This window comes from Pristiophorus japonicus, chromosome 21 (genome assembly GCF_044704955.1).
Source record: "Pristiophorus japonicus isolate sPriJap1 chromosome 21, sPriJap1.hap1, whole genome shotgun sequence".
NCBI classification, from domain to species: domain Eukaryota; kingdom Metazoa; phylum Chordata; class Chondrichthyes; family Pristiophoridae; genus Pristiophorus; species Pristiophorus japonicus.
The window spans coordinates 78,126,131-78,140,816 of NC_091997.1; the positions used below are offsets into that span (position 1 = coordinate 78,126,131).

General features: G+C 48.8%; 1 protein-coding gene across 3 annotated transcripts in view; it reads left to right on the top strand.

The window, feature by feature from the left end:
• ppcdc (phosphopantothenoylcysteine decarboxylase) overlaps positions 1–14,686 on the top strand; it is a 140,612-nt gene that overhangs the window by 25,231 nt on the left and 100,695 nt on the right. For 2 of the 3 annotated variants that reach the window (XM_070865083.1, XM_070865085.1), the window contains one exon: positions 3,998–4,126. The exons of the other annotated variant lie outside the window; for it this stretch is intronic. In XM_070865083.1, coding sequence (XP_070721184.1) covers positions 3,998–4,126 — 129 coding nt within the window. The remainder of the gene's footprint in view (positions 1–3,997; positions 4,127–14,686) is intronic. 3 annotated transcript variants of the gene reach the window in all.

Genomic DNA, 14,686 nt, shown 5'->3' on the forward strand with positions numbered 1-14,686 from the left:
TGGGGAGGGGGAGGGCGGTGTAGTTGTGGGTGGGGAGGGGGAGGGGGGTGTAGTTGGAGGTGGGGAGGGGAAGGGGGGTGTAGTTGGAGGTGGGGAGGGGAAGGGGGGTGTAGTTGTGGGTGGGGAGGGGGAGGGGGGTGTAGTTGGAGGTGGGGAGGGGGAGGGAGGGTGTAGTTGGGTGTGGGGAGGGGGTGGGAGGGTGTAGTTGGGGGTGGGGAGGGGGAAGGAGGGTGTAGTTGGGGGTGGGGAGGGGGAGGGAGGGTGTAGTTGGGGGTGGGGAGGGGGAGGGAGGGTGTAGTTGGGGGTGGGGAGGGGGAGGAGGGTGTAGTTGGGTGTGGGGAGGGGGAGGAGGGTGTAGTTGGGGGTGGGGAGGGGGAGGAGGGTGTAGTTGGGGGTCGGGGATGTGGGTGTAGTTGGGGGTCGGGAGGGAGGGTGTAGTTGGGGAGGGGGAGGGAGGGTGTAGTTGGGGGTCAGGGAGGGGGGTGTAGTTGGGGGTCGGGAGGGAGGGTGTAGTTGGTGGGGAGGGAGAGGGAGGGTGTAGTTGGGGGTCGGGGAGGGGGGGTGTAGTTGGGGGTCAGGAGGAGGTGGTGGTGTTGGGGGTGGGGAGGGGGAGGGGGGGAGGAGGGGGTTGTGGGTGGGGGGTGCAATATCCCCACCGACACCTGGGAGTCCCTGGCCAAAGACCGCCCGAATTGGAGGGAGTGCATCCGGGAGGGTGCTGAGCACCTCGAGTTTCATCGCCGAGAGCATACAGAAACCAAGCGCAGGCAGCAGAAGGAGCGTGCGGCAAACCAGACCCACCCACCCCTTCCCTCAACAACCTATCTGTCCCACCTGCGACAGAGACTGTGGTTCTCGTATTGGACTATTAGTCTAGAAAGGCGGCAGTAAGATGACTCAAATCCCTCGGTCCCAGATAATTTAAAAAGCCTGGGCGAAAGCACGTGTGCACCCAAGTTTTGGTCCTTTTGGGAGAATTGTCTATAATATGAGGGGGCTTATGAATAATGAAAGAAAGACTGACTTGCATTTATATAGCACCTTTCACGACCTCCGGATTTCCCAACCCGCTTTACAGCAAATTATTTTTGAAGTGTAATCACTGTTGTAATGTGGGAAATAAAAAAAATTCTCCCATTGTTTCCCCTCCACTTTCAAATGAAGTTATTGTTTGCACTTGCATCAATGCTTTTTGCTGAGTTGGTTGTTAACCTCGTGAATGAAAACCATATAAAAGAAATCTTTGTTCACCAAGTTCTGTTTCATTAAGTCCTGTCAGCCATGGCACACTCGTCACTGAGTCAGAAGATTTGCGGGTTCAATTCCCACTCCAGCGACTTGAGCACAAAAATCTAGGCTGACACTCCAGTGCAGTACTGAGGGAGTGCTGCACTGTCAGAGGTGCCGTCTTTTAGATGAGACGTTAAACCGAGGCCCCGTCTGCCCTCTCAGGTGGATGTAAAAGATCCCATTCCAATATTTCGAAGAAGAGCAGGAGAGTTATCCCCGGTATCCTGGCCAATATTTATGCCTCAATCAACGGAACAAAGAAACAGATTATCCGTTCATTGTCACATCGCTGTTTGTGGGAGCTTGCTGTGCGTAAATTGGCGTTTCCCACATCACAACAGTGACTACACTCCAAAAGTACTTCATTGGCTGCAAAGCGCGTTGGGACGTCCGGTGGTCATGAAAAGTGCTATATAAAATGCAAGTCTTTTTTCTTATTAACTTTGAGTAAAAACCACTGGAGGAAATCTACTCAAAGGGATTAACATATTCACAGCAATGTTCCTTGTTTAAACATAATTAAAAATAGACCACGTCTGGCAGGTCAGGAGGAGGAACAGCCCTTGCGATGCTTGTGTCGACAGTGGAACAATCTAACGAGTCCATGATATGTGAGGGAGGACATTTGTTCTTCATTTATCAGACTCTCCCCTGGCCACTGGCAAGGTCAGCTTGTTTACATTGCTGGACAGTTTAAGCAGTGGGTGGGCAATAAAAATAATCTTGTCCTGCCCTGCCCTCGTACTTCAGTGCTGGCCACAATTCAGGTTTTAATCATGAAACCTGTGCAGTAACAGCGGCCGACACATATCGGCATATTTTGTAGGTGCCGATTCCCCATGAAAACTTCTAAAAGGACAGCTGGAGAGGGTTGCTTGTGCGGTCCATGGCTCCATTGCAGGAGATTTGATAAACTAGATCTACAAAAGGGTGGCCTTTTGCCTGCTCCGATTACCCGCTTTTTTCAGAATTTTGGCTCCTGTTTGTCACTGTGTACTTCAGGGGGGGTGGGGGGGGGAGGGGGGGAGAGACGTGGAAGGATCTAAAAGGTGAGCGTTCCTACTTATAAGGAGTAAATATAATCAGTGGTACTTTCATTCAAAATGGGGCTGCAGCAGTGTGAACTTTCTATGCAGTTCCAGTCCACTTGTATATCTGCTGGCTCCCTGATCCCCTCCAAATTATAGTGCGCACTCCCTCACGCTCATTGTGCTATGATCTGCTTTGCCTTGGCTGTGACCTACTTCTCTGGACCGCCACCATCTTCTTCTTAGACAGTCCCCCGGAGTCGAGGATGACTTGCTTCCACACTGTTAGCATGAATGTTTTCCTGGAAGAATCACTCGACACTCTGGGTCGGTTCCAACATCAAAACGGCCTTTATTACGCCGGCGGGGAGAGAGCCTCTGGTTCAACTCCAGGCACTCCACTCCACCGAACAAAGAAATTCGTCGGTATTTACATGTTTTACAATCGTTCATTACAATTACTCAGCCCACATCGGCTGGACACAATCCAATCATAACGACTATAAATTACAAATCGATTCCACTGGGCCAATGGAATTGGCCCCCAGGCACCAGGGAACTGCGTGATCATCTCATGGTTTAGCTGGGGCTTATTCATGGCCTGGTGATATTCTCCAGGCCCCCTTATCTCTTACTGTCCTTGGGTTCTGCTTGTGCCTAACCTCCTTATCCTTACACAGTCACAGGAATTTCTTTGTTCAGTATTCTGCTAGGACATCTTGTCTGTGGTTTGTTGGTTAAGGACGTTCTGCTGAGCTCGCCCTTTCCAGTGTTCCTGTACACGGAACTGCAGTGTCATCAGCTACTCAAAAATGTAGTCAAGCTAACTGTTAGCTGAATTTCCCTAATGCTTTGCAGAATCCCTGGCAGCTATTTTATATCTGGCTACCATTTTACACATACATACATGCATACATATATTCAGCAGGTGCCTTTGCCTTTGAAAGTGCCCTACACCACACACTAATGTGAGTTCTAAGGTGACTGAAGAGACCAATGCGGGATCTACAGTCTCTGTCACAGGTGGGACAGACGGTGGGTGGGGTGTTTGGGTTGCCGTGCGCTCCTTCCGCTGTTTGTGCTTGGCTTCCGCGTGCTCCCGACGAAGAGACTCGAAGTGTTCGGCGCCTTCTTGAATGCACCTCCTCCACTTTGAGCGGTCTTGGGCCGGGAATTCCCAAGGAGGCTTTGAGGGGTGCCCTTGAAGCGTTTTTTCTGCCCTCCTGGGGCTCGCCTGCCGTGACGGAGCTCGGGAGTAGAGCGCTTGTTTCGGGAGTCTTGTTTCAGGCGTGCGGACGATGTGGCCCGTCCACCGGAGCTGATTGAGCGTGGTCAATGCCTCGATGCTGGGGATGTTGGCCTGGGCGAGAACACTGATGTTGGTGCGCCTATCCTGCCAATGGATTTGCAGGATTCCACAGAAATGAATGTCGCATGGCTTCATACTGTGCTACGGCAACTATCACACAGAATCATACTGTGGCCATTCGGCCCATCGTGTCCATGCCGCCGACAAAGCTCTATCCAGGCTTAATCCCTTTCTCTAGCTCTTGGTCTGTGGCCTTGTAGGTTATGGCACACCAAGTGCATAATCCAAGTACTGTTGTAAATGCAATGAGTGGGTATCTACCTCTACTGTTGCTGTCATTTGTAACGCAATCTGTTTCGTCCCCCTTCAGATGTGGAAGCAGAAGTCGGATCCCGTCCTACACATCGATTTGAGGAGGTGGGCGGATCTGATGGTGATAGCACCTTTGGACGCCAATACCCTCGGAAAAATAGCCAGTGGAATATGTGACAATTTATTGGTAAGTTGCCCTGATCACTGCTGGGGTCGGATCATGAAAGAAAGAGAGACTTGCATTTATATAGCGCCTTTCACGACCACCGGACTTTACAGCCAATGAAGTACTTTTGGAGTGTAGTCGCTGTTGTAATGTGGGAAAGGCGCTGTGGTGACCGAGGAGTGGACCAGGTGATATACAAGGTCGACACTCAGATAGAGACAACAGTTGTCGGTATGTGGTTCACAACGGTCTTTAATCACAGGCCTGGGGAAAACCTTCCGTGATCGCTCTCGGATACAACTCCGCCAGTTAACTTTATGTTACAGTCTTTTATACTTCATTAGTACAAGTTTATCGCGCAGGCAAAGCCTGCAGCTCAGCATTTTTCTCACTAAATCATTGTGTGTCTACATTCCTTTAAAATTACATTTCATCATATCTTATCTTGTACAGATAGTAACAGTGTCTTGTGGTACTAGTCCCAAGGTCTCATCTGGTTCGTAACTATTCTACCATTATATTGCTGTTTCGCTTTTTTGCTTTCGTAAGTTACAATTAATAAATGATGATCGATACAGTGTTTTCTGCACCCTGGCTTCCACACGCTTTAAATGATCCCAGGTTATGCACTTTACCTTGGGGCTTTTTATGTATGCTTCAGTCCTCCCTTGTGGCCCATTAGCCATTACATTCAATACGGCCACTTAATGTAAAGACATAAACCATCTACTTCCCATTCCATGGCCCCCCTTTTGCACCCTCCTATTATCATGTCCCCTCACCCTTTCTGGGTTACCTGGTCCGCCCGATCCGTACAAAACGGTGATCAGTCGTCCTGGATTGAGCTTTCCCGTTTACCAGAATACTCCTCGACACTCTCTGCTAACAACATGGGTGTGTGAGCTCCTGTCCTGTGTTGTCACTCCGCCATTGTTACATCATCATTATGTGATGTTGCATTTGCCTGGTGCTGCTTCTGCCCTTTGTGCTGTCGCCACATCACACCCACCATTGCTACCCAGCACAGAATCAAGACCAATTGAATGAAAACCAGCACGTGCGATATAATCCTAATCCGAGGGTGGATGATGACATTCATTCCCCAATCCCACAGTTTGCGGTACCAAGGGACCGCACCCAACTCTTTCCCAATGCCCTCTGTCAATCTCGTGAGGTTCCTTCTGATGAGATGATATCGTTTGATACTGGTAACAAGCGAGTCCTTAAGCTGGTTCAAGTGTTCCGGCAGGTGTGGAATTGGCGGCGCAAGACCACTTGGTCCATGTCATCCTGCAAACTGAATTTATATTCAGTGTAACAGCCTCCCACGCATGTATATGGACCATTCTAGCGTGCCCCACGCTTACTGAGACTCTTGGGGTGAAGCAGAAATTTGGGTTAGTGATGTTACATACAGTTCCATCATACATATATTTTAGGAGGGTCGTTGCCACACTGTATTCTCCCTTCCTTTGATAAGCGGAATGGGTGGCCTCCGTGTCTGCCGGACTTTCAACCAAGACACAGTTTTCGGTTTGATTATAGCCTCATTGGTCTCGCTCCCCCCTTCCCAATGGGTGAGCACATATGGTTAATCGATCCCTCCGTCTACACCCTTCTAAGGATATTCCCACCCTTGCCTTGTTGCGTCTTATGGCATATCCGTGGATGGATAGTATTGTAAATATTTGTCCCGTCGGAATACCCCGATGTTATCTACTTCGAACTGGGGGTGCGGGCCTTGGCCAACTTCTTCGTTCTGCGTCTCTTGTATCTGTCTGCACAGTCTCCCTGGAGCATCAGCACCACTATCCGCTGCACTAGGACTAACACATGGGATATCATTCTAATCCCTATCTTGTAACTTTATTCGGGTATGCCTCGCCTGTCTTTGCACTTGTTACATAACATCACCAACCAACTCGAGGCTATTACTATCTGTACTGACACTAGGGTACGTGAAAGGATCTTTATCCACAGATGTATAATCTCAAGTAACAAGGCGAGTTTTTCAGGTTATCCTTTATTTCACTGTCCAGTTCTTTTGCTTTATCCTTTAGCTCATGATATCTTTTAATGTTATTTCTTAATAGTCCTTTGAGCTCAGTTAAATCTTCAAGTAACAGGAGAATTGCTGGTACTTGCTCTTCCCTGTAAACATCAATATCTTGCTTAATGCCTGTTCTTCCCACTGCCACTGACATTCTAGGAGTAAAGCAAAAGTTAGGCATTGTAATGTTGCAAGTCAAGCCTCTGTAATCGTAAGTTCCCAGGCTAGTTACCACACAATGGGCCCAAGTTTCGAGCCGCGCCTAGAACGGCGCAGTCCCGACCTGGACGCCCGTTTTTCGCGTCACAAAGTGCGCCTAAAAAAAACTTCCAGATTCTCCAGCTCCCTGCAGGTCGTTTGCAGCTTGGCGCAGCACAGCAGGAGCTGTAGGGGGCGGAGCCAGATCCCTGCGCTGAAAACAGTGCCGGGACCTCTGCACATGCGCGCTACAGTGGGCACGCATGTGCAGTAGCTCCAGGCGCCCAAAACTGTGTGGGAGGGGCCGAAGCACGCAGCCCCTAGCCCTGGCCGAATGGCCTCACTGGGGCTGCATGCATAAGGCTGCCTCCCACGGCCAACTCCTGCTTCCTCCCGACCCGACTCGACTCCCACTTCCCGCCCCCCGCCTCCGGACCGGACCCGACACTGACCCGACTCCCGCTTCCCCCCTCCGCCTCTGGACCCGACCCGACTCCCGCTCCCCCCCGCCTCCGGACCCGACCCGACTCCCGCTCCCCCCCCCCCCGGGGACTGGATCCGACCTGACCTCCCTTCCCCCCGACCTGACCTCCCTCCCCCCGACCCGAACCGAACCGACCTCCCTCCCTCCCACCACCCCCCCGACCCCGACCCGTGCTCCCCCTGACCCGACCCGCGATCCCGACCTGACCCAACGCCACCTACCTGTAAATCTGGTGCTGGGGACGGGCCCTGCCCGAAGTCTCGTGCCCGGCCGGGCCCGGCCCGTTCAGCCTCCCTCCCCCTTCTCCTTCCCCCCCCCCCCCCCATCTCCTTTTCCCCTCCCATCTCTTTCCCCTTCTCCCCTTCTCCCCCTCTCCCCCCTCTCCCCCATTCTCCCCCTTCTCCCCCATCCCTTCCCCTTCTCCCCCATCCCTTCCCCTTCCCTCCCTCTGCTCCCCGCCTCTCTCCCTCTACCCCCCTCCTCCCCCTCCCCTCGCTGTCAGTAACACAGACACTGACAGACAGAGAATGAGAGACACACACAGACAGAGAGATAGAGACACTGACAGAGACACACTGCGGGGGTGGGGGGCATCCCAGCACGCTGTTGGATGGCTCCCGGTGCTGCAAGTCGGTAAGTAGAAAATGTTTTAGTTATTGATTTTTTTTTAAATTATTTCTTATTAATTTTTTTTGATTGATTTATTGGTTGATTTATTGATGTATTTATCATTTATTATTGATGATGGCTCTTTATTTGTAAAACTGAAGTGTTTAATGTTTGTAAACTTCCCTTTAAACCCTCCCCCCCCCCCCCACCCCCCCATTCCCTACGCCTGATTTGTAACCTACGCCTGATTTTCTAAAGTGTAGACAAGGTTTTTTTGAGCGTACAAAAATCTTCACTTACTCCATTCTAAGTTAGTTTGGAGTAAGTTTTCACTGACGAAACTTTGAAAACAGGCGTAAGTGGCCGGACATGCCCCCTATTGAAAAAAACATTTTGTTCCAAAGTGAAACTGTTCTAACTGACTAGAACTGGAGCAAACTAAATGGCGAGAATTCCGATTTCTAAGATATTCCATTCTACACCAGTTGCTCCTAAAAATCAGGAGCAAATCATGGCAAAACTTGGGGCCAATATTCTCCTCGGCCTTGATAGGCGTAATGTGTGGGTTCGGTTCAGGCAGGGCTTATTCCAATGACACATCCTTCCGTAGTATTGTCAAACCCGCAGCTATCCTTGCTCCCGTCTCCCACTGGGTGAGGGCATTTAGTTAGGCTTCCTTCTCTCTGGCACCTGGATAAAGATATTCTTCTTATAATTCCATTCTTTTTGATCTCATACTGGTCCATCGCGGATATACTCTTCCCCTCGTATTATATTTGTCTCCCCTTACATCCTCCTGTAACCGCATACCCCCTCGTCATTCCTTTCAGGGTGCAGGCATCTAATGGCCCAGTGTGCTGTGCCATTTCTTTCAACTGGGTGCTACTTATTCAATCTGGAACTCGCCCGTTTTGTATCTGATCCATATTGTGTCTCATCTGACCGATAATCCATCTCCTATAGGCATGACATGTGTCTCTTTTCCTGTCCTCGGCATCGTCCTCTCATTCCTGTTTATTTAGCTCGTTAATTGTTCGTGCATGGCCTTCCAATACGGATGTACCCTCTAGCAGTTTTTTTTGGGATGTTTTCAATCCTAACTCTGAAAATTCTATCCCTATCCTGGCCTGTTTCCTCATTAGTACCTCCAACGTTCCCCTCAAACTATCTTCACCTGCCTGGATCGCCTGCATATCTAGTGCATCTACTAGAGAGGTCCCTGTACAGTTAATACGTCATTCCCTGTGGATCTCCTCTGTCTTTCTCCTTTGTGTCTCAGCTGCTTGTGTTACTCCCTTGCTCCTGATGTGTCACTAGCTATTCTCAGGATTGTGTCTAGCAGTCGTGTGTACAACGCTTTAGTCTTGGGGCTAAACTTTTCTGGCAGGTATATGCTCACAGGAAACATTTCATGCTGCACATTGTCAAATAACAACATTACTTCTGTTCCAGGTTTAACTACCACACACTTTCCCAAGGTTAATTCCCCTGGTTTACAATATTCAGGCAACATTTTTTTACCCACTTATCTTGTGGCTTCAAGATAAATGCTCCTGACACTCGGATGCCGCCCCCTAGGGGCTCCTTTATGTAGTTGTTGTACCCTCGGTGTGGGTATGTGCTTCTGGGCCCCTAGGGGCAGCCTTGTAGCTTGTCCTTGTAGACTCGTAAGGGCGGTGGTGATCACGTTTATATTCTGTTGATAAAACACATCCTGCATATTCCAAGTTTTTAGTTACAGTCTTACCATTTCTATTTCAACCGATTATTTGCACCATTTCTCCAATTGTTTGCACCGTTTCTCTGGGCATGCACCCTTTTCCAGATCCATTTTATTATATTGTAAATATCCATCCTAATCCTCTAAAAAGTCCATCTGTCGTACCTTTATATTCTTTCAGCTGGGACCAGTGCTTCCATCGATCCTTACCTTTCATATTCACGCAGCACACGTATCTCCACTAATTAATACCTCATATGGTCCTCTCCACTTAGGTGCAAACCCTGGTTTCTCTGCCACCTCCTTAACCATTACATTCGCCCCAACCTCGGGGATTATAGCCGAGGCAGTTGTCACACCACCTTCGTCCTCCTCCTTCTGCCTTTCCCAGACCTCCTGTCACATATCTTTCAACTGCTCACTCAATTCCCTCACATACTTTCTGATTCTGTCTCATAGGGGGGGCCTAAGTCGGCTCCTCCTGTCACTATTCCTTCTGGTAACCTCATTGCCTCACTCAAGGCAGTTTTAAGGATCTGACTCATTCTCTCTGCCATCCCTGAACTCTCGGGGTGATATGGGATGTGGAACTTCTGCTCAAAGCCGAATATTCTACAAGTTTCTTTCATCACTTGACTCGTGAAATGAGTCCCTTGACCCAAGTCAATCATGCGGTAATAGGACTGTCTCCCATTTAGCATTTCCACCAGTGTGTGTTTTGTGTGCAATATTATTTCTTCTGTCATTATGGCAGACTCGCTAATTTTGACTGCCCAAGTGGCACAATCCAGAGCGGCCACACATCGGGACTGACAGGCTGCCGCTGGTGACTGCTGTGTCGAGTAGTGAGCTACAAGTCTCATCCTATCCTCATGCATCTGTGTCACCATGGCTCCATAGAAGCCTCCCTGGTTCTCACAATATACATGGAAAGGGAGATCCATGTTTGGGAGTCCCAGCCCTGGAGCTGACATTAGAGCTTCCTTCAGATTACCCTATGCTGCTTGTTCAGGGCCCCACTCTATAGTTTCTAAGGATGGTTTTCCCCCTTTCACTAGCCGCTGTATTGGTTCTGCAATTGTCGCGGTTAGGTACAAAATTCCTGCAATAGTTAAAGAACCCCAGTAACTTACACACCCCTCGGACTGTTTTTGGTCGAGGCATAATCCTAATGGCCTCCTTCCTGTCATTGGACATGATCCTAGTTCCTTGGGATATTTTGTGTCCCAGGTACTGTATATACCACACCTTGTCCGATTTGTGCCTTTTTGGGATTTACTTTAAATCCTGCTTTCCGTTATCTCAAATGTCTTTTCCATAACTAGAACAGAGTCTAGCACACAGGCTTTGAAAGCTGCTTTCCGTTATCTGAAATGTTCCAGTTCCAAGGCCTTTACATCTCACTTTCTGTGGTTCTTCAACCACTGTATCTGAAGTCACAAGTTCAACTTATATTGTCCTTTGTTCTAAAGTGCTAAAGCCTGCCGTTTTAACATTTTAATTTTTCCAAAGTCCCTTTTACACCTTCGCAGATAGCCCAGGAGTTTGACCTGATCCCTCAAGGTATTTCTAGATTGTTTCCAAACCTTTTAGTTTTATTTCTTTTTTTTTTTAAAGAGATCAGATTTAACTTTTTATTTTAAATGTATCTCATTTTGTTGTGCCTTTTCTTAACCAGTGGTACTTGAAACCTTCACAACAAAATTAACTCTTCACTGTTCCCATCCTAATTTCTACTCCCCTTTTGTAGTATTTGTATTTATTGTTGGATTATGAAATGTCAAATATGGTAATACTGTTTTTTTTTAATATCGAACTTCTCATTTATGATTATAGTGATTCACAGATTACAGAATGCAAAGTACTTGTTTTATAATGATGTGCCTAACTTCTGTTTTAGAAGCTGAACATCAAAAACTCTAATCTTTTGCTCTGTAACTTCAATTTTGTGATACAGTACCTCATAAATTACATCTTTTTAAGCTTCAGCTTCTGACACAATGGGCCCAAGTTTCCACATGATTTGCGCCTGATTTTTAGGAGCAACTGGTGGAGAACAACTATCTTAGAAATCGCAATTCTCCACATTTTTTTTTCAGCAGTTCTAGTCAGGTAGAACAGTTCTACTTTGGAACATAATTTTTTCTTCAAAAGGGGGCGTGTCTGGCCACTGACGCCTGATTTCAAAGTTTCCATAGTGAAAACGTACTCCAAATTAAGTTAGAATGGAGCAAGTGAAGATTTTTGTAGAACTGAAAAAACCTGTTCTACACATTAAAAAATCAGTCGCAGGTTACAAATTAGGCGTCCAGAACGAGATGGGGGGGGAGGGGGGAAGGGAAGTCATTAAATTCTACAATAAATCCTTATTTATACTTCTACAAATATTATACAAATAAATCCAACCTGAATAAACATTTATAAGCAAAGAAAAGATTAAATAAACCATCTTCCTACCTGTGTGAAGGCACGGAGAATGCTGCAGTCAGCCTGAGGCGCCCGTTCTTCCCGCGGGGGGGGGGGCCGGTGAGGAGGCGCCCGTTCTTCCCGCGGAGGGGGTAGGAGGCGCTCGTTCTTTCCCGCGGGGGGGGGAGGCGCCCGTTCTTTCCCGCGGGGGGGTGGGAGGCGCCCGTTCTTTCCCGCGGGGGGGGGAGGCGCCCGTTCTTTCCCGCGGGGGGGGGAGGCGCCCGTTCTTCCCGCGGGGGGGGGGCCGGTGAGGAGGCGCCCGTTCTTCCCGCGGGGGGGGGGGGAGGAGGAGGCGCCCGTTCTTTCCCACGGGAGGGGGAGGGGAGGCGCTCGTTCTTCCCGCGGGGGGGGGGGAGGCGCCCGTTCTTCCCGCTGGGGGGGAAGGAGGCGCCCGTTCTTTCCTGCGGGGGGGGGGAGGGGATGCGCCCGTTCTTTCTCACGGGGGGGGAGGGGAGGCGCTCGTTCTTCCCACGGGGGTGGGTAGGAGGCGCCTGTTCTTTCCCGCGGGGGGGGAGGCGCCCGTTCTTCCCGCGGGGGAGGGGGGGGGGAAGGAGGTGCCCGTTCTTCCCACGGGGGTGGGTAGGAGGCGCCTGTTCTTTCCCGCGGGGGGGGGGGGGCGCCCGTTCTTCCCGCGGGGGGGGAAGGAGGCGCCCGTTCTTTCCCGCGGGGGTGGGGGGGGGGAAGGAGGTGCCCGTTCTTCCCGCTGGGGGGGAAGGAGGCGCCCGTTCTTCCCACGGGGGTGGGTAGGAGGCGCCTGTTCTTTCCCGCGGGGGGGAGGCGCCCGTTCTTCCCGAGGGGGGGTGTAGGAGGCGCCCGTTCTTTCCCGCGGGGGAGGGGGGGGGGAAGGAGGTGCCCGTTCTTTCCCACGGTGGGGGAGGAGGCGCCCGTTCTTCCCGCAGGGGGGGTAGGTGGCGCCCGTTCTTCCTGCGGTGGGGGGGGGGGGGGGAGAGGAGGCACCCGTTCTTCCCGCGGGGGGTGGGGGGAAGGAGACAGTGAGAAGGCTGCAAGTGCTGATGTGCTGATGGCAATGTGCTTTTATTAAAAAAATTTTCAAAAATTAAACAGCTACAAAGAACTACAAAAATGGCCGAGTGCCAATGTTTTTTTCACACTGCGCGTGCGCGAACGCTCCAACGTGCACGCGCAGCGTTGCCGACAGGAAAAAAACTAATTTAAATAGTACCCACCCCCTCCCACTTACAAAATCGGCACGAGTGTAGGCTCCGCCCCCCTGGGCGCCGCGCCAGGCAGACAAGGAGCTGCAGAACGCTTCAGAATCGCGAGTTTTTTTTTAGGCGCCGTTTTAGGCGCGAAAAACGGGCGCCCAGCTCGGAGGGGCGCCCGTTTTTTATCGTGTGGAAACTTGGGCCCAATATGTGACTTTTATTAAAAGGCTTCCAAACCCAAGATTTTCCAATACAACCAAAATGTTTATCAAGGAGAATCACCTGAAAAAGCTCAAAATCCCAATTCAAATATTGTACTGCCAATCTTTTATTTAAAACTCTTTTTACTGAGCTAGAAGCTTTCGCGTCAGGGTTTTACACAAAGGAAAATGGGGACGTACTTCCCTAGCCTGAAGCCTCGAGAGACCCATGCAGGCTTTTATTTTAAGGCATTACAATTTCCCTTCTCTGTTCTTTATCTCATTCCTAGACTAAATTTATTGTCTTTCAACCCAATGTAATCAATGATTACGTGTTTTCTTTTGACAAGTGAACGTGTCGAAAATATATTTTTAAAACCAACGGGACCACGCATTTTTATCTTTTGCTCAACAAACCTATCCTTTGTGCATTTCCTAGCTCCGTAACTTACCATCTGAATAAATCCACACCTGCATTTCTAACTTAAAATGTTATTCAATTCTAGGTTCACACTTTCTTAAAACTTCCCACATACAGGATAACACCGCACAGCAAGCTCCCACAAACAGCAACATGAAAATGACCAGATATTCTGTTTTTGTTATGTTGATTGAGGGATAAATATTGGCCAGGAAATCGGGGATAACTCCCCTGCTCATCTTCGAAATAGTGCCATGGGATCTTTTACATCCACCTGAGAGAGCAGACAGGGCCTCGGTTTAATGCCTCATCTGAAAAAAGTACATTCCGACAGTGCAACACTCCCTCAGCACTGCACAGGAGTGTCAACCTAGATTTATGTGCTCAAGTTCCTGAACCTTCTGACTCAGAGACAAGAGTGCTGCCCACTAAGCCACGGTTATTAAGTTTCCTTCCTACATTTCGTGGATTGAAAATGCATAAAGGTGCAACTAACACAATAGATTTTACAATAGCTTTCTCTCAATTCAGATTTCCTTTCTAAAGTGGATGTGCTGGAAGCAATTAATTTTCTTGGCAGTAAAATAGATTATTGCACATGCTAATTGCAATTTTCTGTCTTTTCTCCCCCTGCAAAGTAACCAGTTCCTTGAAACCAAATGACTCTATTTTGTTTCTGTGAGCAAGTGAATGTCTTTGAAGAATTTTTTGAGCGATTTTGGGGGTCTGTTTGATCAACACACTTTTCCTGAACAGTCTTTGTTTTATAAATATATATATATATACACTCATATATATGTTTCAGATTATGAGATTTTGCATCGAATTTCTTTCACATTGCAGAATCCATATCCCTTTTTTTTTAAAATCTACAATACATAATTGTTCCAAGGGAAGCAAAGAATAAGAGAAGTGCTCTAAATGGTTTTGCAATTCAAGTATGTGAAATATTACCACCACAATGTGCGATTGAAATATTACTAAACTTTTCATATTTCTATTTCGAAACTGTCCATTCGGAAACATTGTGAAAGTTTGGCGTGGAAGGTGTATCTATAGTGGGGCTCGTACTACTGTTAAACTGTTTTACTTGTATCTTCTTGTCTGCATCCAAACACCACTAACCACTGCTTTGGTTGCACTGGGGTAGAAAGCAGTTTATGTGTCCTAACCACTCCGCTATAGACGTACCTTGCTGTTCTGTCTGACTTTGCATATGTTCTGATGTGTATGTGGTTTTTTCGGTTGTGCCGTGGTGTTGCTGGTG